The 23,718-nt window shown below is 48.3% G+C and overlaps 1 protein-coding gene across 1 annotated transcript in view; it reads left to right on the forward strand.

Annotated features, from left to right (window-relative positions):
• RIOK1 (RIO kinase 1) overlaps positions 1 to 23,718 on the forward strand; it is an 862,653-nt gene that overhangs the window by 578,167 nt on the left and 260,768 nt on the right. Inside the window, exon 11 of the mRNA XM_069613474.1 lies at positions 734 to 837. Coding sequence (XP_069469575.1) covers positions 734 to 837 — 104 coding nt within the window. The remainder of the gene's footprint in view (positions 1 to 733; positions 838 to 23,718) is intronic.

Below are 23,718 nucleotides of genomic sequence, written 5' to 3' on the forward strand. Positions count from 1 at the left end.
GCAATGTCTCTTAACTGTTACTGGCTCCCTCCTTTTGCCTTCTCCCATTCGATCCGGGTAGATATTACTTTTTCCTTACGGGGGCTGCATTCATAATTTTAATTCCAGTGAGGCAGCCTCCACAAATACAGGATCAGCAGTTGCTCCTGATGTGACAAAGAAGTCACTTCTCACACTATGAATTTCCTTGACTCTGGGACCTAAACACAAATGGCATAGTGTGGCCAATTTACAAATGACTAATTTACAAAATGCAATGGAAATAATTAAACTACTACTTCTAAACCAGTCCACCTGAAGTCTTCGCTGCTTCTGCACTGGATGCCTGTGCATGGCAGGTAGTGCTGCCTGAACATCTCCCCAGATCTTAGGCTGATAAATGGCTATTGCGCTTGGCTACTGGTGCTTGTGAATTTCAGAAATTCTTTCTTACGTGTAACATTTTTTGAATCAAGTTGTCTGTGTGTGTTTTTTTTTTATAGCTGTGTTGTTGAATTCCTAGCCAATGTTTTAGCCATTTATTTGTTTGAAAGATGGGATATTTCTATGTTAGCAAAATGATTTTCTTTTAATGTGAAACATACTCAAAAACCTAATTTGATCAGCCATACCTCTGCAGGCTTTTTAGCAATATTCCAGTTCTGATGGTGAACATGTTTGCAATGTTTTTTTCACAACTCAAAATGACTATAGAAATAGCTATATAAGTTGCTTGTTTTTGCCCTCTGCAAAGGTATCACAATGGAGACGTGTACATCATTGATGTGTCACAATCAGTGGAGCATGATCACCCACATGCTTTGGAGTTCCTGAGGAAGGACTGTACCAACATCAATGGTGAGAATGTACAAATGAAATTTAATATCTTCAAGTATGGGTCACAAAAGAAAGAGGTGTTTGGTCTGATTCTTCTTTCCATCTGTCCCAACTAAGTACCTTTTTATAGATTTCTCTGTCAAAAGGTGGGGTGGAGACAGGATGTTGGCTTCAAGTATGGCTGAGACCCCCAACCTCCACTTCTGAAAGTCAATGTCTGTTTCCAAACTGAGTAACCAGCTTTGTATAGACTACTGTGCCAAAAGGTGGAGTGGAGACAGGTAACTAATTCAGCAGTCTATGGTGGCTGACAGAGCCAGGAACTAACAAAGAAGGAGACGGAAAGGTAGGCAGTGCTGAAGATTTTTATTTCATCCAGCGAAAGAAAATGCAACAAATAAAATGTGTACTTTTACCTTTTTTTCTTTTTTTTTAAGACATGCTTGATAGGTCTCTCAAACATAAAAAAGTCCTCTGCTGCATTTATTCCTTTTTTGAGAGAGCTCTTTTATGTAGCTGTTTTCCTTATTCGAGGAGGTGGGCGGGTTGGCATTTTGTGCCGACAGTCTTGCACGATCCAACCATGCATCCATCCACCCAACTCATCACTCACTTCTGGTACTTTCCCAGCAGAATGTAAGACCTTGTGTATGAAGACCCTGCTAACAAAATTTCCCTTGACCCGACCAACTGCAGACCCATCTCGAACAACCGCTATATAGATAAATTAGCTGACCTATGCCTCTTCTCAGAATCAAACAAGACCCTCGACTCTGCCCAATCTGGATTGCGACCATTATGAGGAACTGAACCCTGCTTAGTCTTCTTCTGGGCTGATCTTAAAAGATGCTTTGAGAAACCTGAAGGCGTCCTCAAATTTTCTCGCTCTCGATCCTTTGCTCAGGTGGCCAGGTAAGGGCCATCATCCTTGGATCCAGACCCTGGGGGTGGACAAGCGAGGAAGGATCACCGGTGGACAAGCGAGGAAGGATCACCTGAGTAGGGGGTCCTTGGAGAGGTAAAGGGGGATGCCTGATGGTAGGACACAATATTCCCCCTTCCCAATTATCCATCACCCTACTTTCCCTCAGCCTTTATGGAATACCACCATTCTTATCCTGTTCCCCCTCCCCATTTCCAACATATACTGGGATGAGGAAGAGGCAACCAAGAGTTCTAGAGATTACCCATAGGCACAGCACTGTGAAGAGGAAGATGAAAGGAAAGACCTACTACACTCCACCATTAGGCTGTCCCTTTAATGAGGTCTGGAAGAGTCTGGGATTTCACAACAATTAAACACACCTGCACTCTGTTAAATACCACTCCAGGACTGACTAGAAAAAAGGGGTCATAAGGGTCCGGCATGTCACACTAATTGGCCCAAGGAGAGTCAGGCAAGGGAGCCCAAAGAGTCACACATGATTCCCCTTAACAGGGCTCGGGTGTATACAGGGTGGGGCATTCAGCAGTGCATGCAGAAGAAGTTGGATGAGCAGAAGGGAGGCTGCATGGCTGAGTCCAGCAGGGGATCCCTTCTTGTTCCCAGACCTGTTTGGTCAGTAAAAGCAGAGCGAGCTGGTGTTGCTGGATGGTTGTGGAAGCCAGGGAGCATGAGGCTACAACAAGAGGAGCCTGTAGGATCCGGAGGCGAACAGGATGCCAGTACGCTGACCCGGTGTGTCAGAGGGATTGCAGCGTGGCAAGGGAGCTCTGTCTCCATGGAGCCTGATTGGGGGAAGTTGTGACCTGTGGCCGTAACCAGGCCAGTGCTCGTTCCCCTGGGATGTGTGCCCATCCCAGAGGTATCTGAGGGGCAGGTGGTGAGACCCTTAGCTCGACCAACACATCCCGAGAAAACTGCTCGCCAGCACCGCCCTACTCAGCGGGTTTCATGTGAGAGAGAGAAATACATTATTGTGCGGGTGGCTGGAGCAGTAGCAGTGGAAGGTGCAAGCGGCACGGGAATTGAAAAGCAAGAGAAAGCAAATGAAAAAGTGCATCAGCGGCATGAAAGCAGGAAAAAGCAGTAACTGTGAGCTTTAAAGAACAGGAAGCAAAGAGGGTGAAAGTGAGCCAAAAGAGAAAAGAAGTGTGCAAGAGGCACGGCAAGGTACAAGGAGTGTGCAACAGGCACGGACAGATAAAAGGTGGAAAAAAAGCAAAGGCAGAGTGAAAGAGGCACAAGAAGGAAAAGATGCCCAAAGAAAAGTACAGAGTGCAAGGAGAGGGGACAGAAGTCAGCGTGGTCGCGGATGGGAGGAGCAAAAGCCCTGCATTCTCGAAGTCTCTGATACTGACCTTTAAACAAAATATGTTTTGAGAGGTACATCCTGACAAGGTGAACCTTTAAGCAAACTTAGGTTTGAGACAAGAGGGGCCTAGGCTTGGGGAAGTGAACCATGATAGGCCAAAAAGGAACTGTCTCTTTTCTTTTTTAACCAGAAGGGGGCTGAGCTTGGGGAACGAAACCCTGAGAGGCCTATACAAAAACTGTAAACTATAAGAAGCTTGGGGACGGGAACCCCAAGAGAACATTTGGTGAACTGTTTTTGTTTTGTTACCCGAGCCCTGCCTGGAAGATCCAAGGACACCCTTTTGTATTGAACTGGCAAAGCTGAACCTGGAACCTTTTGAGTGGCCTATTTTTGAACTGGCAGAACTAAATCGGACGGTAAGGCTACCTGAATCCAGCCTTGGTTGGCATTTCTTTTTGAACCACCATTTTTCTTTACGAAGGCCCAACATCACATTTGTTTTAAGAGTGAGGGCAAGCATAGGTTTTGACACAAACAGACTTTGGTTTTGGATTTACGGACATTGACGGCCCTTAGAAACAACAGTTGATGGAACAATCCCCTTAGAGTTAGGGCCTGAGGCATTACACCAACCCTACAAGGTTCCAACCCTACTATAATAAAGGTTTTCAAAATGTTACAGACTCGGATGGCTGCACTGCCCTAATCTTACTTGTCCTCTTGCCTCTTGCAGTGGTCGACACCATTGACCACTGCATGCTCACCAAGAGACTACAGACACTAGGCATAATGGATACAGCTCCGAATTGGATATCCTCTTTCCTCTCCACAGATCTCCTCTGTTCTTCTCAGCTCCCCTGTATTGTCCACAGAGTGCCTCAAGGTGTGTGTGTGTGTCTCTCTCTCTCTCTCTCTCTCTCTCTCTCTCTCTCTCTCTCTCTCTCTCTCTTTCTCTCTCTCTCTCTCTCTCTCTCTCTCTTTCCCCCTTCCCTCTTTAACCTCTACCTGAACCCTCTCCCCACACTCATTCAATCTTGTTAGGACTGATATTCTATACTCTGGCCTTGTGGATCGATGTATAGAAGGGCAACCTAGTTTAGTGACCGCGACAACTCTGGGAGCTGTAACCAAACCAGTTCAAGGTAGATGGACGTGCAGTCTAGGCTTAGTCTCAAGAGTTGGTGAGCTTGTAAGGGGTCCCCGGTGAGTACACGCAGTGAAAAGTCAGAGAACACACTTGGACAATCAGTTACAAAAATACCTGTGTATGGCCGTATACCACTATGAAAAATGACTACTAGCAGTTAATATTATCACACAACACTTATAAAATGTACATCTCTAAAACCACTGGAGTAGGACAAAATGCATAACAAACCCCTGAAAAGGAAGGCAAGTTATTAGTATGCAGCGCTACAGGTCCACAGAGATACAACATTACCGTAGATTTCTTTGAATACCTTTTTTCTAATGTGATTTCACCCAAAATATTTCACCAAAAAAGGTAGGGGAAATGGTATATGTAGAATGCATAATAGGTGGGTTGTGGGGGAAGGGTATGCGTTAGGGTAGGGAGGGGTGAGGGAGGGCTGTGGGTGGTCTCCCCCTGCATTAAAAAAAAAAAATTGCTGGTTTTTCAGTTAAATGGATTCAGTGAAATCTCCAGTAGGAGAAATCTATTCGAAGAATTCATACATCTAAGATACAATACTAACTTTAGAAGTCCATGCTTGAGGTGTATGGGGTCTTGTGCCCAAAGGTTTACCAAAGTTCCCCTCAGTTTTGTGAGATGGGACAAAATAAGTGTAGGGTTTCTGGGGTCCAATGAGGATAATGATATGATAGTTTATTTATATAGCTCCTAAACACAATATGTTTCAAAGTGCTTCAAGGCAAGGGAGGGAACAAGGGAAAATACAATGACATTCTTACAGGCCATGAACAGTAAGGATGTGAAATTAACTATCGTACTCGGCAAGAGCGAAGACATAGACAGGGAAGGGTGGGGGGGAGCGGGAAGAACATTGAAACAGACAGGCGACTACCGTACTAGGCCTGACGACATTTCAGGTAGAGCCGGAGAAAAACAAAAGGTGAGGGAGAGAGGTGCAGAAAGGGAGGGGAGGAACAAAACAAGAGACTATCATACTAGGCCTGACGACATTTCATATAGTGCTGGGGGGGGGGGCGAGGGGGAACAAGTAAAGGGAGTGGGGAGGAGACAGAAGAGGTTGCTATCATACTAGGTCCTGGGACAATTCCGATAGAGTAAGCACATAGAAGATAGTAAGGGGAGGAGATAGGAAAAGGGAGAGGAGGAGAGAACAGAGAGTAAGCAGTGAACAAGAGTGGAGAAGCAAGAGGGGAGAGGGAATATAATTGCAAAAGTTAGTAGTAACACATAATGTTGCAAGCCAGGCTACAAGATGAAGATGGGAACAGCATGATTCAGGGCCACCATCGGTACAAGATGCAAAGGAAGACCAGCATGAGAGTTGAGAAAGAGTGACGCACCATGAATCAACGATGTCCATAAAAGCCAAATCCTGCATTGGCCACAAGACGGTGATGGTGAAACCAGAATGTATCAGGACAGACTCCTGCAGGAGTTACATACCACTTGGAAGAGTTATTCTAACTTAACAAAAGTCTCCCCAACTTTGAGTGCTTGCGTGAGCAAACAATGGCAAAGCCAACCTGTTATAAATGTTTCTTAAAGTTATCAAACATTTAAAAGTGAGTTAGGTGCGCAGGTAAGAACCGCTACACCACATCCCCCGTACTCAAATTATTCTTAGGACTCAGCAGGCCTTCCAAGGTTGCTTTTCCCACCTTGAGCTCCGGTCCCTGATGCCCAGGGGGTTGCAGGTTCAAGCACTTCTCCGGTCGGCAACAAATGCATGTGCACAGTCTTCGGGTTGGATAATGCAGAGGAACTCGATGCAGGGCCCCTCTCAACACAGGATTGGGTGCAGGAAAGCTGTTTCGTATCCCGGCAACGATGCACAGCGATGCAGGGGGACACACTTGCCACAGTCAGACTTCTCCTATCTCGGGTCTCCTTGATGCGGGAACCAAAACATTTGGCAGAAGTGAGTCCTGTAGCACAAGCTGGTGATCCCCTCTATTCCCTTGTTCCAGGCCTCAACATGGAACAGCGACATCTGCAGCACGGTAGCCCAAACTCTGAACTGGTCAGCCACTTTGTTGTCCAGGGGCACTTCCGAAGGCTCTTCTTCGAAGGACTCTGTGCTAACGTCAGAAATGGATGTTCCATTTGCTCCAAGGGTTGCCGTTCCTTTGCCGGACTGCTGAAGATCTTCAACAAGATAGGGCTCTTCCAGGACACCAGCAGAAGTTGGTCACCAGGCCTTCTTCCAATGGGCCCACAGTCTCCTTGCAAGTCGTGCAGTTGGACAGGATACTTGTCTCCTTCTGTTTGTTCCAGAATCTCTGAAAAATGGGAAATGGGGTTTTCTTATTATCCAAAAAGCTAGGTAAGAGCCAAAGCTCCCACTAGCAAATCAAAGATCTGGCCCACACAAACCCCTCAGCAGTGTCCAATCATGCTGGGGGCTGAACTCATGAATACCATTCAGACACTGAAACCAGTTTGTGGACTGGGACCAGTGAGTCTCAACCCACTTCCTGTCAGCAAACATACATGGCCCTATAGTAGCCCAAGAAAAGCCTCTGCTTTCCCGGGCACTGGAAGTCCATGTAAGGGTTTCCTGGCCTTACAGGCCAGGAGGAAGGGTTAGTGACCAGGTGGCCAAGGCACAAATGAAAAACCTTGTGGCACAGCCATGTTTGGGCACTAGCCACAATTGGTAGCCAAACTCGGTAAGTTTAAAATAAAATACACCAAAAAATAGCAGAAAGTAACTTCTGCCACTAGCTGGTGCCTTAGGCACACCTAAAGTAACCAGAAATCCTCTGAGTGTTAGTCTAGGGTAAGATGCATTGTACAATGATAAATAGTTACCAAAAGTGATATTAAGTAAGAAGACTAAGGGAAACAATGTTTTCCAGTACTTACAGCCTGAAGGACATGTCAGTTAACCCATGACAAATGAGCAAAAGCCTGTGTAGTGAAGCTGAAGGTTTCACTGCACTGAAATAAAAAGTAAATTTGATTAAAAAATAAAAGCAACATGTTTTGGAAGGAAAGGTGCTGTAAAGAGAAATATTTCCTAACCAATCTCAGTTTATCATGCTGCAATTACACAGACTCCCAAATCATCTTCAAAATCCTAAATAGCCCCTTCAAATGGATTGTGTCCTCCCACGTATTTTTCATCTTTTGATATCTCCAATATCCATCTTCAGCTGCTTCAGATTTTTTTTTCGGCAGAGCGTGTTGTGTGTCGATGCAGTCGACTCAATGACCCTTAGGGGCCTCCGTCTCGAGAATGATGCCATCGAAGGTGTATATATAGAATGTGCACCGCCCTTTGGCTACAGTTCAATTTTTCTGAGTAAGTTATCACTTCGTGAACTACGGAACACGACAGATATTTCTTTGAGAATGATAAAAAAAATGTCTTGGTCTTCGGCTCCGAAAACCCTGAAGACCGGGTTCAAATAATGCCAAGACTGCAACGCCAAGATGTCGCTGACGGACCCACATTGAGTATGTTAGGACAGTCTTTCTGAAGTGCTACCAACTTCTTCAAAACCATTCATCTGAGGCAGTACAAGACTCCACTCTTAGTATAAGGCTGTACCACCTGAGTACATGGAAGCGTATATAGAGCAGACAGGCTTATCTTAGGAGGGAGAGAGGGCTGTAGAATCAGTACAAATGAAATTGTAATACAAATGGTCCAAAGAAACACTGAAACATTATGTATGTAAAAATAAATGATTTATTTAAATACAAGTAGGCCCAGATAAATCTAGGTGTAAGTAAGTACTATCACACAGTATATGTAATCACAATTATCAAAACACTACACTATGCTTGAAGGTGCACAGACCAAAGCATAAACCTTATTTGGAACACCTAACAGTAGTTCTAGGGATGTCAAACCTTTTCATACACATTCAGTATAGGCCACGCCTATTCTTGGGGAGTAAAAACAAATGGTTACTTTCACAATTACTTTTAGTAATGCAAGGGCAGTAGACGCTACCAGTTGTACAATGACTCTCAGTACAAATCACTTAATCCGTAAACTGGACAATATACTTTTTGTGAATAGTGGAACACTTATTCCAGGTGCATTAAAAACCTACAACTACTTTTGTGATAATACACAGTTATACTAGGTGAGTAAAACCTAAGGATGTAATATTCAATTGCAGGTGCTTTTGAGGTTAGTGAAACACAGATAGAGATAAGCGGTAACTCTGGTAACTTATTTTTGGATGGCACACAGCTAACTCAAGGTAAATTACACCCACTTTTTCAATCTCACCAGCAGTCCAGGTTAGATCTCACAAGGAAAGGAAAACCCAATGTTACACTTTACTGAATGACTCAAAGTTATTCTAGGTAGGCAACAACCTAATACAGATTTATTCTGGACAGGCTAGCAGCAAGTCAGGGGAAGCAAGACCCATTTGGAGGACACTCATACAATTACCCTACAGGAATAATCTGGTGAAACCCACACTTAACTTTTGGGAAGAGGCACAACCTAATCACAGGAGAGTAAAATACCTTTACATCTACTTTCTATTAGAAGGGCAAAACAGTTTCTAAGGAAGGAAAGATGTTAACCATACTTAAGAATAGTGCATCACACATTCAAGATAAGTAAGAACTTTTGTAACTGTTCACTCTTCGATTTACAGTTACCAACCAACTCTCTGCAAGTAAGTAACTTTTAAACACTTCTTTTCTTTTCTAGACAAAAGGCCCAATCCTTTCAAAAGTCTTTCCCTGGTTCTTGGAGCATGAGTGTTCTCAGTGGCAGAAGGGGGTAACTAGTGACCAACAGACCGTGTCAGAATAGGTTCTTTAGTAGCGAAAGTCAGAGTTCCTTAGGAAAACTGGGCAAACAGGTGAGTGCTTTACTTCTAAAGTTAGAAGAGGGTCCAGGGGCTTCACAGAAGACACCCTAGCAGGGTTCTAGCAGTGGGACTGGGTGCACTGGATGAGGACCTCCCAATCACAGAGAACACCTCACAGCTACACAGAAATCCTAACAGGCTTCAGGTAAGTACATACCCAAGCCAACACAGTACCTCAGCATTGAAGAAGATTTTGCAGCAGGAGGACTTCAGGATCTGCAGCCAAAAAACTTAATCGGTGGATTCCTTGTCGTGGTGATGGAAAACAGGACCTTGGAAGGGACTTTGCAGCAGGGATCGATGTAGAAGGCTCTAGGCAAGGTTTCCCTCGCGACTGAATGCGGTTCTGCGGATTTGGCGCCTTTTCAAGAAGCACAGAAGAAGACAGAAAATCGTGGTTGAATTCTCATCATTACAATGGTCCAGCACTCTGTTGAAGGGACTTTTCGGACCCGATTCGTGTCTCTGGAGATCCACCAGGATGCCCACGAAGTTTCAGCGAGATTCGGAATTCAGAAGATTGTGCACCGCACAGTGGCTGGAGATCCCAGGATAGTGGGTTATTGCAGCAACACAGACAGACTGGAGCCTGGGCGGGGAATCCATGGGACTCCTGCCGAAGATAAAAATCACACAAAGGAATTTCCCACCCTGGATGTCAGGGGAAGGAACAAGAAAGGACAGGAAACACTAAAATGGCGAAAAAAGAAGACAGGGGCCCTTTTGGTAAAATGAGCACCCATAGGTGCCTTTACTGCAGCTGCGATCACAGCCTGCGGTCAAGGAGCACCAAATTAATACAAGGTATCACTGTCACCAGCCATTGAAGGTAAGCTTGTCACTGTAACAGAATTGATACAGTTTTAGTGTGAAAGGGGATACATTGCATCTCCCAAGCACTCCACATAAGGTGGAGTGTGCTGGTTTCCCTTAACAAATTGTAAAAGGGATCCAAAGATCCTTTCTACCCTTGGGAACTGTAGTTTATTTAAGGTTAGCAAAAGAAAGGTAAAAGGGGAGCCCCTAGCAACAACAGGCACTTATTGCCAATAAGTTGTTAAAGAGGATAACTTTAAAAAGACACTATGCAAAGTCTTACAAATGACACCCATAAAAAGTTAAAGATTATGTGAGTGTGGAAAAAGATTCCCACTCACTGTGGTATCAAGGAAAAATATCCCACTAGTAAAGCAAAAAGTTCTGGGGTTGACCCAAGTCAGGAAGATTTACCAGTTCTGTGAAAATCTTAACTAACGGAGTATGCTTGTGGTGTCTCGGTGTGGCGCACAAGACCTCGGCCTGTCAGAAGTGTCAGTCGATGAGCAGGAAAGCTCTGAAGGAGCGTAAAGGGAAATTGACGGTAGGTAGACTCCCCAAAACATTCCCTTCGACTAGACCATCGAAAAAACGTTCTTCTGACAAAGCGAGAGCTGACTCTCCTCGACAGAAGACTAAAAGGCACAGGTTACGGAGCTGCTCACGCCACTTGTCGAGGAAATCTAAGAAAAGATATCGCAAATGGCCTGCTTCTTCATCCTCATCCGACTCCTCCCAGAGAGGACTATATCTTGCCCCACTAACGCCTCTACTCCAGCTGAGTTGGAATCATTCAGGCAGGAAATGCTAAAAATGTTCAAGAGTAAGAAACCCTCGAAGCAAGTAGGCCATGCTCCTACCGTGCCTTCTGAAGCTGGTAATGAAAGGGCTCGAGCCAAATCATGCGCGCCCGGGACGAAGGCCAGATTCCCATTGAGAGCCGTCGAGGCCTCGACATAATGAAAAGTCATTGAGGAATCCTTCAAGCCATTGAAGTCCATCATGGACAAAGTCCAAGGACAAGTCAAAGTCATCAACACCAGCGGCGCCATCGACGCCACCGGGTGCCATCAGTGTCTTCGCCGAAGACATCAACGTCTCCATCAGCATATGGCTCGAAACCATCAACCTACACTCCTTTGCCTAGAAAGGATTTCTTTGTCACTCACTTCCATTCATGAGGACAATGTACCATCTGATGACAATGAGACACCCTTTGCAAATGTCCCCGATAGCTTCATATCAGAAGAATCTAGGTTACAAGACCCATGTGAAAATGTACAGATGGCCAGTGAAGTGGACACTTCACCAGAGTTGGATTTTGGTAAACCAGAACCAAATGAGCACGCAGATGCCTCTCACAGACAATTAATGACCCAGGTAGTTGATTATCTGGGATGGAGCAGGCCTGCCCTCTATTTCGAACAGGATGATTTCACGGATATCCTGGACAAAGGTCCTCAAAGGGATCCTAGCCTACACTTTAATGTCACTCCACAAAAGAAAGTAAGTGCAAATTGGGAAGCACTGGAATCAAGTCCGGCCGTCAATGAAAATTAGACAAAAATGTATAGGCCATCAAGTAGTGATCCCAGCTACTTGTCAAAACATCCTACCCCAGAAATTCCGGTGGTGTAAGCAGCAGCTACCTCCAAACAGGCTGCTTATCCAACCATCCCACCAGATCGGGATGATAAATGTATAGACGCCTTGTCAAGGAAAGTCTTTTCTGCTGGGAGCATGGCTCTTAAATCAGCCAACTTTACATGTGCCCTTGAGAAATTCACCTACTCTCTATGGTCCATGGCGGCTGAACATAGTCGCGAACGGGAACAAAGCGACGGTTTCTTGGCCATTTTAAAAGATGGCAAAGAGGCCATGTGTTAGTCTTTTCAGTCAGGTTTTGGTTCTGTTGACAGTATCAGCAGAGCCATGGCGGCAAGCACCATGATGCACATTTTTGCGTGTTTAAGAAAGTCTGGATTCGTGCCGGACGTGTTGTCTAGACTCCTTAATATGCCCTTTGACAGGTCTCATATTTTCGGCAGCAAGGCTGACAAAAGCCTTGAGAAGCTGCTGTCATGATCCCAGTCAGTGGACATAATCTTCATTCAGGCTTTCAGGCTTGGCAGAGAGCATTACATAAACCAGCAGGTCAGAGGTGGGTGTCAGCCTGGCGCACATGGCATTTACATCATTCTCAGCCTACACTTCCATAGACTTTTGTGATGTTTTACAGTAAATCCCATACACGTAACATGGCCGCTGCAAGATCCATTCATAAGTTGCAGCACATTCTATTCATATTGCAGAGGGAGCTATTTAAGCCCCGACTCTGCTGGAACGCGTGCTTTGCGTCTGATCCACTGACAGTGGGTACGCTACTGGCGTTTCTCCTCACAGATCCTATAAAAGGAGATAAGAGACATTAGCTTTACAGCAATTTACAGAGTTCAATAGTTAATAGAAAAGACTTACCTGACCATGGTTTTCTCCGAAGCAACTATCTTCCGTCAGAAGTTTTACTCTCAGCAGCAGCATCTTCTGTCAGCAGTCTCTGCTCGTAGTCGCAGCATCTCTGTCAGAAGTTTCTTCTGCAGCCACTGCATATTCAGAAGGTATTTTTCCTCAGCTTTCCGAAAAACCTGCAGACAAAAAAATGTACAATAAACTAACTTAATAGTTAAAAGAAGACAAAGTTTAATAAGCATTACGTACCTGAAGGTTCTTCAAGTTTTCACCTCAGTTGTTTCCGCACTCATCCCAGAAGGCTGCGGTTACTCCGTATAGGTGAACTCCCGTTTTAAGAATGTTTTCTCATTTTGGGTAACTCTGCAGCCCTTCTCAGCCATAAGCCCTTTTCCGAAATCCGAGAACCTGCAAAAGAAAGAGAAAAAGAGCAAGTTATGAGAAAGAGAGATCTCTCCAATGTAGGAATCTAGTTAAGCCCTAAATGATTACAGTATCTTCACAAGCTACTTACCCAAAGACTCATTATTAAAAGTAAAGACATTTTTTGACAAGAAGCTATAGATTACTACAGCTACCCAAGTTACCATTGTTTCTTTACCTCAACGCGCCCCTGTAGAAAAGCAGGATAGAGAGTTCCACAAAAAATGAGTACAGGTGAGAAGGGAGGGATTAAAGGAGCACACATGACATGCAATAGTATTTTAGTTAATAGATGTTATAGTGTTCTATTGTTGTTATTGTTGTTTAAACAGAAAGAGAATCCGAAAGGTGTCAAGTCCCAGGTCCACAGGTTGAGAAGGCATTACGCTCCCGAGGAGTCCAGGTAAGCGTTACAGCTGCAGACCTTGAAGGCGGCAGCCAAGTGTCTAGGTGCTGCTATTAGGCAGCTTCAGCCCATTCACCCCAGTGGACCGTCTTGGAGGGGTAGATCCTTTCGCTACTACTCCTCAGTTGGAAGAGCAGGAGGAATGGCTGGTCATAGAGCCCAAAGAAGATTCCCTCGTGGTGGATGAGGGAGAGGTGCAAAGCCTGCCCAAACAGCAGAATCTTTACCATCAGCCACTGCTTCAGCCGCCTTAAAACTTTTCTGAGGTCTTGAATCACGACACCCCGGTAGGAGGCAGGCTGTCTCACCATCTGAAAGAACGGCAGGGTATTATAGACCACAGCCCAAGGTTACTGCCTCCCCTTCATTCAGAGACCTCAGAATCATCCACTGGGGAGCCATTCGTTAAAGGTTCCAGATCCGTTCCTTGTGTAGGAAAGTTTGACCCTACAGAAAGGTGCTATAGAGCCAGTACCTGTAACAGAGAAGAACAAGGGATGGTTTTCTCCATATTGCCTAATCCCCGAAGGATGGATGACTGAGACCCATCTTGGACTTGAGATACTTGAACAAGTTTCTCAGGAAGGATAACTTCAAGATGCACACTTTCTCAGATCATTCAGGCCTTCAAGCTCCAGGGTTGGATGGTGTCATTGGACCTTCAGGATGCTTATTTCGAGGGGATCGGGTCCTCCGACGTATTCCATATCTATGACAGTAATCACCACAGCTGTGCTGCTTCGGGAAAAATCTTTCTGCGTCCTGCGTCGATGACGTTTATACACCGCCCTCGAGGACCTCCTCTGACAGCCGACGTCACTGGATGTTATAAGTAGGACGCACGACGTCCGTAGCCTCGGTTCCGTTTTTTGCGCGAACATGCTCGCTTCGGAGATCTCGGCGCGCCTCGACTATTTGGAGTTTCTGTTCTTTCGGTTCTTCGAACCTGTTTGTTTGTGAAATTATCAGGATGTCTTCCTCTTCTTCCACCCTGCGTCCGGGCTTCGTGTGGGGACTGTGGGGACTGCGGGTCCAAGATGTCGGTGACGGACTCGCACAATGCCTGCCTCTGGTGCCTCGGGGAGCCCCACGACACGGATGATTATGTCGACTGCCATTCGCTTACGTCCAAAGCCTTAAAAGCACGGTCTAGTAAAAAATGTTATTTAACAAAAGGAAGGCAACATAAAAAAAAAAATGCTAGCATTCTTTTTTTAAGGGCTGGAGGAGCCCGGAAAACTTAGAAATAAAACCGCAGCTTTAAAAACATTACATTTATGTTTGCGCTTGCTTTTGAAGCGACCGCAAACATGAATACAACTTTATTGTGTTGGAAAACGCTGCGGTTTTTCTTTCCAAGTTTCTCATGCTCCTTCGGCCCGGAGGAGCCTGAGAAACTCATAAAGAAAAACCGCAGCGTTTTCCAACACAACCGCGTTCGGGGGAGCACCGGAGACCCAAAGTGAAAGCCACAGCAGGCAGAAACACAACGCGGTTGTGTTTACATGCCGCATAGTGTTTCTGCCTACAGCTGATTTCCCATTTGGGGCTCTCGGAGAGCCCCAAATGGGAAATGCTAAATGCTGCGTTGTTTCTGCCTAAATCTGCTTTCCCGTTTGGGGCTCTCGGGCACCCCGTGGGGAGCCCGAGAGCCCCAAATGGGAAAAGCAGATTCAGGCAGAAACAACGCGGTTGTTTTCCGCAATGCTGCGTTGTTTCTGCCTGAATCTGCTTTCCCATTTGGGGCTCTCGGGCTCCCCGTGGGGAGCCCGAGAGCCCCAAATGGGAAAGCAGATTCAGGCAGAAACACAACGCGGTTGTGTTGGAAAACGCTGCGGTTTTTCTTTCCGAGTTTCTCAGGCTCCTCCGAGGAGCCTGAGAAACTTGGAAAGAAAAACCGCAGCGTTTTCCAACACAATAACGTTGTATTCATGTTTGCGGTCGCTTCAAAAGCGACCGCAAACATAAATACAACGTTTTTAAAGCTGCAGTTTTATTTCTAAGTTTTCCGGGCTGCTCCAGCCCGGAAAACTGAGAAAAAAAACCCAGCTAGTGCTTATTTTTTTATTTTAAATAAATAGCACTTACCGAGATTCAGCTGCAGCTTTCCTGCTCTGGTCTCCGGTCGTAGCTTTTGTTTACTACAGCTGGCTGGCTTTTCCTTCATTAGTGCCGCAAAAGCAAAAGCCAGCACAGGAGGGCAACCATTTCACAAAAAGGATGCGCCCATGTGCTTGCTTTTGCGAATTTTGAGCTTGAATAGCTCAACATTTTACATAGGAAGTTTTAAAAAAGAGAATGCTAGTATTTTTTTTTATGTTGCCTATCTATTTTTTAAATAACATTTTTTACTAGACCATGCCTTTAAGCGTAAGAAGAAGCTGTCGGTCGCTAAGGTGTCCAAGCCCCGGAAGTCGAGGTCCACTGGGCTTTTGACGGACGATTCGAGGGGTGACTCTCTGCATCATCGTCGGAAGTCTAGGGGGGTCTCGGTCCTGGAGTGGGTCCCGCCACTCCTTTGCCTCTTCAAGGCACTCCCAGAAGCGCCGTCATCGGTCACCTTCCCTGTCCTCGTCCTGGCGGGTCGCTTATCCCACCAAGCATGCAACTCCAGAGGAATGGGCTTCCTCTGGTAAGAAAATGGTGGCGCAGGGCACCGGTCCGTCCGCGCCTCCGAGTGGGGTCGGGTGTGACCGTACTAGAGACATCGCTCGTACGCCTTCGGGATTGGGTGATCGGCATGATTCGCGGGAAAGGGCCCGCTCGGACAAGGGGAATCGTTCTAGTCATACCCGTTCCAGGTCCCGGTCCTCGACGCGCTCAAGATTGCGTGCACCTGTGATGTCTTCGAAGAAGACGTCGACGCCTGTGGTCGCTGAGGTCATCGAGGGACTCTCTCGAGGCTCTGCCTCCGAGGAAGTTGTCGACCCCATCGGCGCCCAGGCTGTTGAAGGACACGCTCGGGGCTCCGCCCTCGAGGCCTGTGTCGACACCGTCGATGCTGTCGGCGCCGCGTTCCCCGTCGACGCCGATTCACTCGACGCCTTTCAAGGCTGTTTTGTTGGGAGTACCCCGGGGTACGGTGGAACCCCCTAGAAGGGCTCTGGCCAAGGTCAAACATGGCTTTGTTCCCCATTCTGTGCCCACTTTCCACCATCTTGATTACATTTCGGAGGTGGATGAGGGCTCTGTTGATGGTTCCTGATACGGTGCCAGATGAGATTATCTCGGGACATAGTCAGATTGAGGACTTGCCTCAGCCACTGCACGACGCCAATGGTCTCGACACCTCTCCGGAGGTGGAGTTTTGTAGGCCTGAGCTTGGCACCCATGCCGAATCCTCGTACCGGCGCCTTATGTCAAGGGTCGCCGAGTACTTGGGGGTTGTCTGCTCCACCAGGGGATTTTCTTCAGGATGACCTCACGGATATCCTCGACCAAGGTTCACCAACTGACCCCGTACTGCCGTTCCATATGGCTCTACAGAGGAGGGTGGCGGCAGCTTGGACTGCTCCGGAGAGTCTCCCGGCAGTGGGCAAGTCTTTGCCGCAAAATACCGCCCAGCCAGTAGCGACCCCTGCTACTTGACCGAGCACCCCACTCCGGGTGCAAAGCAGGCGTCGTATCCTACCATCCCTCCTGATAGGGACGACAAGCGTTTTGATGGTTGGGCGAAGAAAGTGTTTTCTTCAGGGGGTATGGCTCTTCAGGCAGCCAACTCCGTATGTGCCTCGTCACGTTTCACGCACACTCTGTGGAACTGTGTTTCCTTAGAGTCTGTAACAATGGGGGGGTTGTCCTACCCTCTATGGACCTCAAGGGTGCGCAGGGAGAATTAAGTGCACACTGGTTTTAGACCCTTACGGTTTCCCGTGCAGTTTGGGCAACCGTTGAAAGAAACAGCATATTCGAGGGGATTGGGTCCTCCGACGTATTCCATATCTATGACATGTAATCACCACAGCTGTGCTGCTTCGGAAACTTTTTTCGGCGTCTGTGTCCTGCGTCGATGACGTCGATGCGCCGTCGTCGAGGACCTCCTCCGACATCCGACGTCATCCGATGTGATAAGTAGGACGCACGACGCCCGTAGCCTCAGTTCCGTTTTTTCCGCGAACGTGTTGCTTCGTGAATCTCGGTTAACGCCTCGACTCTTTGGAGTTCTGTTCTTCTCGGTTCTTCGAACCTGTTCGTTTTGTGAAAATCCTTCATGTGAAGATGTCTTCTACTTCGTCTTCCACCCCGCGTCCAGGCTTCAAGAAGTGCGGGGAGTGTGGGTCCAAGATGTCGGTGACGGACTCGCACAACGCCTGCCTCTGGTGCCTCGGGGAGGCCCACGACACGGATGACTGTATCGACTGCCAGTCGCTCACGTCCAAAGCCTTACGCGAACGTAAGAAGTTGTTGTTGGTAGGTCAGGTGTCCAAGCCCCGGAAGTCGAGGTCTGCGGGGCTTTCGACGGATGATTCGAGGGGTGACTCTCCACGTCATCGTCGGAAGTCTCGTGGGTCTCCTTCTAGGAGTCGGTCTCGCCACTCCTCAGCCTCTTCGAGGCATTCTCGGAAGCGCCGACACCGGTCGTCTTCCAGGTCCTCTTCGGAGGACTCTGCCCGGCACGTCGCTTACCCCACCAGCCGTGCAACGCCAGAGGAATGGGCTTCCTTCAGGAAGAAAATGCTGGCGATTCTCGAGTCGCAGGGTACTAAGCCGTCCGCGCCCCCGAGTGCTGTCGGTCGTGAGAGGTCGAGAGACACCGCTCGCAAGAGTGGTCGGCACGAGTCACGAGAGAGGTCCCGTTCGGACAAGGAGACTCGTTCTCGACGTACCCGTTCCAGGTCCCGGTCCTCGACGCGTTCGAGACCGTGTGCACCTGTGAGGTCTTCGAGGAAGACATCGACGTCTGAGGCGTCGACAGGCTTTCTCGAGGCTCCGGCTCCCAGGAAGTCGTCGAAGCCGTCGACGCTCAGGTCGTCGAAGGACACGCTCGGGGCTCCGGCTTCGAGGGCTGTGTCGACGCCGCCGATTTCCTCGACGCCGATCCTCTCGGCGCCGATGCCTGTTCTCTCGACGCCGGCGCCGATTCGCTCGACGCCATTGACGCCTTTCGTGTCGGAGGTACCCCGTGGCACGGGGGAACCCCCTAGGAAGGCTCTGGTTAAGAGCAAGCACTCTCGGGTGTCTTCTTTTCGCCACCTGGAATATATTTCAGAGGCGGATGAGGATTCTGATGGCCTGGTTCCTACTCAGGTCCAGATGAAATTGTCTCGGGCCATAGTCAGTTTGACGATTTGAGGCAGTCACTGCATGATGCCAGTGGACTGGACACCTCTCCGGAGGTGGAGTTTTGTAGGCCTGAGCCTGGCTCTCATGCCGATTCCTCGTACCGGCGCCTTATGGCTAGGGTTTCTTAGTACTTGGGATGGTCTGCTCCCCTAGGGGAGTTTGTGCAGGATGATCTAATGGACATCCTTGATGTTGGTCCCCCAACTGACCCGTTACTGGCGTTCCATATGGCTTTACAGAGAAGGGTGGCGGCGGCTTGGACTGCTCCGGAGAGTCTCCCGGCGGTGGGCAGATCCTTGTCGCGAAAATACCGTCCAGCCAGTAGCGACCCCTGCTACTTGACCAGGCACCCCACTCCGGAGAGTTTGGTGGTGCAGGCCGCCACGGTCCCGACAAAGCAGGCGTCGTACCCTACCATCCCTCCTGATAGGGACGACAAACGTTTTGATGGCTGGGCGAAAAAAAGTGTTTTCTTCTGGTGGTATGGCGCTTCAGGCGGCCAACTCCATTTGTGCCTTGTCTCGTTTCACACACACTCCGTGGAACTGTGTTGCGTTAGCGGCTGAACATTTTCCCGAAGGGGACGAACGGGATGGTTTCCTTGCTATGGTCCAGGATGGTAAGGATGCCATGTGTGAGTCCGTTCAGTCGGGTTTGGACTTAGCTGAATGCGTCAGTAGGTCCATGGCGGCGGGCACCGTGATACCCAGGTTTGCGTGGTTGCGTAAGTCGGGGTTTGCTCCTGATGTGCAGTCCCGGCTCCTCAACATGCCCTTTGACGGTGAAAACCTTTTTGGCAGCAAGGCTGACGAGAGCCTTGAGAGGTTGCAGACCTCAAAAGCTGCAGCGAAGTCGTTGGGCGCTGCAGTTCGCCAACCTCCGCCTTTTCGTCCTAGGGGACAGCAGTGGAAGGGTGGTCCCTTTCGCTATTACTCGTCCTTCAGTAAAGCGAGAGGAGCTGGCAGTCAAAGAGGCCAACACAGGGGTACCAGAGGTGGACGACAGGGTACCCGTGGTGCCAAGGCCGCTCGGGCAGTTGCCTCTTTGCCCTCAGGTAACGCCGCAGCTGCTCCCTCTCAGTCATGAGGCCATGTCCCATGGTTCGCCGGTTGGGGGAAGGCTGGCGCAGCATCTTGTAGAGTGGCAAGCCATTACTTCAGATGTGTGGGTTCTGGAGATCATAACCCACGGCTACTGTCTTCCCTTTCGGCACAGGCCTCGCGACAATCCACCGGGGAACCTCTCTTTGCAGAGTCCGGATCCGCTCGTTGCGCAGGAAATTCAAGCCCTGCTGGAGAAAGGCGCCATAGAACTGGTGCCTGTAGCGGAGAGGAACAAGGGATGGTATTCCCCTTATTTTTTGATTTCGAAGAAAGACGGGGGATTGAGACCCATCATGGACTTGCGCGGTTTGAACAGACTCCTCAGGAAGGACAAGTTCAAGATGGTTACTCTCTCTCAAGTCCTCCAGGCCCTTCAGCTTCAGGACTGGTTGGTGTCACTCGACCTCAAGGAGGCTTACTTCCATGTGCCGATCCATCCCAAGCACAAGAAGTACCTGAGGTTCGCGGTTGGCGACTCGCACTTTCAGTTTCGGGTCCTGCCGTTCGGATTGACCTCCGCCCCGAGGGTTTTCACCAAGCTCATGGTGGTGGTGGTGGTGGCAGCGCATCTCAGGCAAGGGGGGATTCACGTATACCCCTACCTGGACGATTGGTTGATCAGGGGGTGCTCTCCCGAGCAAGTCCTGGATCATCTGTCCGTCACCTGCCACTCCCTTCACAGGCTGGGCTTCCCCCTCAATTTAAAGAAGTCCCATTTGATGCCAACACAGCGGCTCCAGTACATCGGAGCAGTGCTCGACACTTCCCTGGGGCAGTGTTTTCCTCCCCAGGTGGGGGCTCTTCACATTCAGCAGATGGTGCACAAGTTTCAGCATGCCCAGGCGCTCCCAGCGTTCGAGTTCTTGAGGTTGCTCGGCCTCATGGCATCCTGCATTCTTCTGGTGCCAGAGGCTCGCCTGCGGATGAGATCTTTGCAGTGGGCACTCAAAACGCAATGGTCGCAGTCCTCCGGCAGGATGTCGGACCCGGTTTAAGTGCCGCCCTCGGTCGCCCGGGACCTTCTGTGGTGGGCCGTCGAAGGCAACTTGATGAAGGGGGCTCCATTTTGGCTTCCCTGGCCGGAGGTGAGGATTGTGACGGATGCATCCCTCACGGGATGGGGAGCTCATGCCAACGGGCTGACAGTCAGCGGTTGTTGGTCTTCGTCGGAGTCCAGACTCCATATCAATCTGTTGGAGCTGAGAACCGTCAGGCTAGCCCTGAAGGCTTTTCTGCCGACTGTGGGAGGAAAGAGTGTCCTGATCCTGACGGACAACACAGTGGCCATGCACGACCTCAACAAAAAGGGGGGGGGCAGGGTCACTTCCTCTGTGCAGGGAGGCGATACAGCTCGAGTTCTGGGCCATCCAGCAGGAAGTTTCGATCTCGGCAGTTCATCTGGCCGGAGACGAAAACGAGACGGCGGACGCTCTGAGCAGGCAGAGCGCGATCTCTCACGAGTGGGAGTTGGCTCAGGAGATTCTACTGGAGACCTTCGCCCTTTGGGGGACCCCTCAAGTGGATCTCTTCGCCTCCAGTGTCAAACGGAAGTGGGAAAGGTTTTGCTCGCGGGAATTTCCTCCAAAAGGAGCTTTAGGAGACGCGTTCGTGGTGGAGTGGTCATTCCCGCTGCTGTACGCGTTTCCTCCAGTCGCCGTTATCCCGCAAGTGCTGCGGAGGTTACGGAAGTTCGGTTCCCGGATGATCCTCATTGCCCCGGGGTGGGCTCGGAGGACGTAGTACCCGGACCTTCTCGACTTGTCCATCTGCCCTCCACGTCGTCTTCGCTACCGAGACGATCTGCTCTCACGGGAGGGGGGTCAGGTTCTCCATCGAGAGGTCAGATCCCTCAACCTTTCACGCTTGGCTTCTGAAAGGTTGAGGTATAAGGATTGGGACCTCCCTGAAGACGTGATGGAGGTGTTGTTTTCGGTCCGAAGGCCAGCAACAAAGTCTCTGTACCGTTGCCGTTGGCGTAAGTTCTGCGACTGGTGCAGAGTTCGAAATGTGGATCCTTTTGCATGTGACATCCCCATGGTTCTGTCCTTTTTACTTTATTTGGCCCACAGGGGCTTGCAAGTGGGTACCATTAAAGGTTACCTGGCGGCGCTGTCCATCTTTAAGCGCTCGTCTGAAGAGTGTTCTTACTTTAAAATCCCTTTAATTTCACAGTTTCTGAAAGGGCTCACTAATGTGTTCCCTACGTCACCTTTCCTGGTGCCCGGTTGGGATTTAAACCTTGTTCTTAAGTTTCTTATGGGTGCTTCGTTTGAGCCTTTACATTCTTGCCCTTTGAGGCTGTTAACTCTGAAAACTGTGTTTTTAGTTGCGGTTACTTCCGCTCGCAGAGTGAGTGAGTTACAGGCACTTTCAGTTAAGCCACCCTTAACTGTATTTCACAAGGACAGGGTTGTCCTTAGAGTTTGTCCTTCTTTTCTTCCGAAGGTAGTGACGGAATTTCATTTGGCCCAGAAGGTTGTTCTTCCAGCATTCTATCCTCCTCCGCATCCTGGTAAGGAAGAGGAGAGGCTCCATAGGCTTGATCCTAGGAGAGCTTTAAGCTTTTATGTTTCACGCATGTCCCGGGTCAGAGTGGACGATAAACTCTTTATTGGTTACGCTGGAAAGCGTTTGGGGCAAGCTGTGACGAAACAGACTTTGTCTCGCTGGATTATTTTGGCCATCTCGGGAGTGTTACCGCTTGGCGGGTAAGGACCCACCAGCTGGCTTGCGGGCCCATTCTACCAGGGGTATGGCTGCATCTACTGCCCTGCAGAGGGGTGTTCCTATTCGCAACATCTGTGATGCAGCCACCTGGGCTTCAGTACATACATTTGTACGTCACTATTCCCTCGATTCCATCCGAGGACAGGATCTGGCCTTTGGCAAGGCGGTCCTTTGCTCTGCTATTTGATTGGCTATTCTAAATTTTGATTCTAAATTCTTTCCCTCCTCCTTGCTCTGGTACTGCTTTGGGAGTCTGTCATAGTGTGAAAACAAGGAAATAATATGAGGCAGGGTAACCAAAAAGGAAACACACCAAACACAGGTTACAAAGGAACATACAAAGTACTTTATTTTATACTGAATCCAGTTACAAAAGAACAGAACAAAATTCAGATAGCTATCGACCCTCAGTACAACACAGCGAACTCCGGCGTGGTTTGGTGTGCTCAGTGAGTGCAAATATTCATTGAAACAGTCAGGCTTTTATACATTTCTCCAGCCTGTTGTCCAGCCTTTCTTCAGGTTAACCATTCCATAAATAAGTTACTGCTCTAGGGTACCTTGCCAGGTCAAATCTAGTTCATCTTAGGTTTATACATTAACAAGAAGAAATGGTAATAATGTATGCTCTAGGCCTAACATTACAATGCGGGACTTAATTTATACAATATAGTTAAGCAGGTGTTCTCATTCAATTATAGATCAGTTTCGGTGATACAGGTAATCCATTGCACACAGGTCAGCAGAAGGACAAGGTCTCAGCTCATGATCCTAACAAGTGGCCTGCAGGCAAGTTATACATTAGCTGTACAGAGGTCATGACAATCGAGTTCTGTTCTGAATAACATAGGCTACCATTTTAGCTCACATGGTGACTTTATAGAGCAAGGAAACCTAAAATGGCGGCTTGACCCAAAATGACAGTTTACATGGTTTCTAAGGTCAGGACCTTGAAATGCGAGTTTATTCACATGTAGTTTATAAGCAGCTTGTTAGCAGCTTGGCATAGGCCAATATACATATATTCATAGCAATAGGAGGCACGATATAATTTCTAGTTTGACAAACCCTCCTTTTGGCCTATGCCAAGTGCTAAACTACTTCTGATCTCCCTGCAAATAACTCCATGTGTCATCGTCCATACACCCTGAATAGCTGTCAGAAATATCTATAGCCATTAGATCTTTTACTAAGATCTCTTTCAGTACATACTCCTTAGAGGTTTTATCCGGGGCATACACTTTATGTCCTATTGTACCTATCGCCTGAGCGCAACATCCCCCTAGCATTGAACATATACTTGGTAGACATTGGATACAACAACAAAGAAATAGCAGAATTCCCAAAATAATCAGCAAGACTGAAAGCACTTTCCAACCCCAAGACCGCAAGAAGTCCC

The sequence above is a fragment of the Ambystoma mexicanum genome, chromosome 5p (assembly GCF_040938575.1).
Source record: "Ambystoma mexicanum isolate Mex_15411 chromosome 5p, UKY_AmexF1_1, whole genome shotgun sequence".
Taxonomy (NCBI): domain Eukaryota; kingdom Metazoa; phylum Chordata; class Amphibia; order Caudata; family Ambystomatidae; genus Ambystoma; species Ambystoma mexicanum.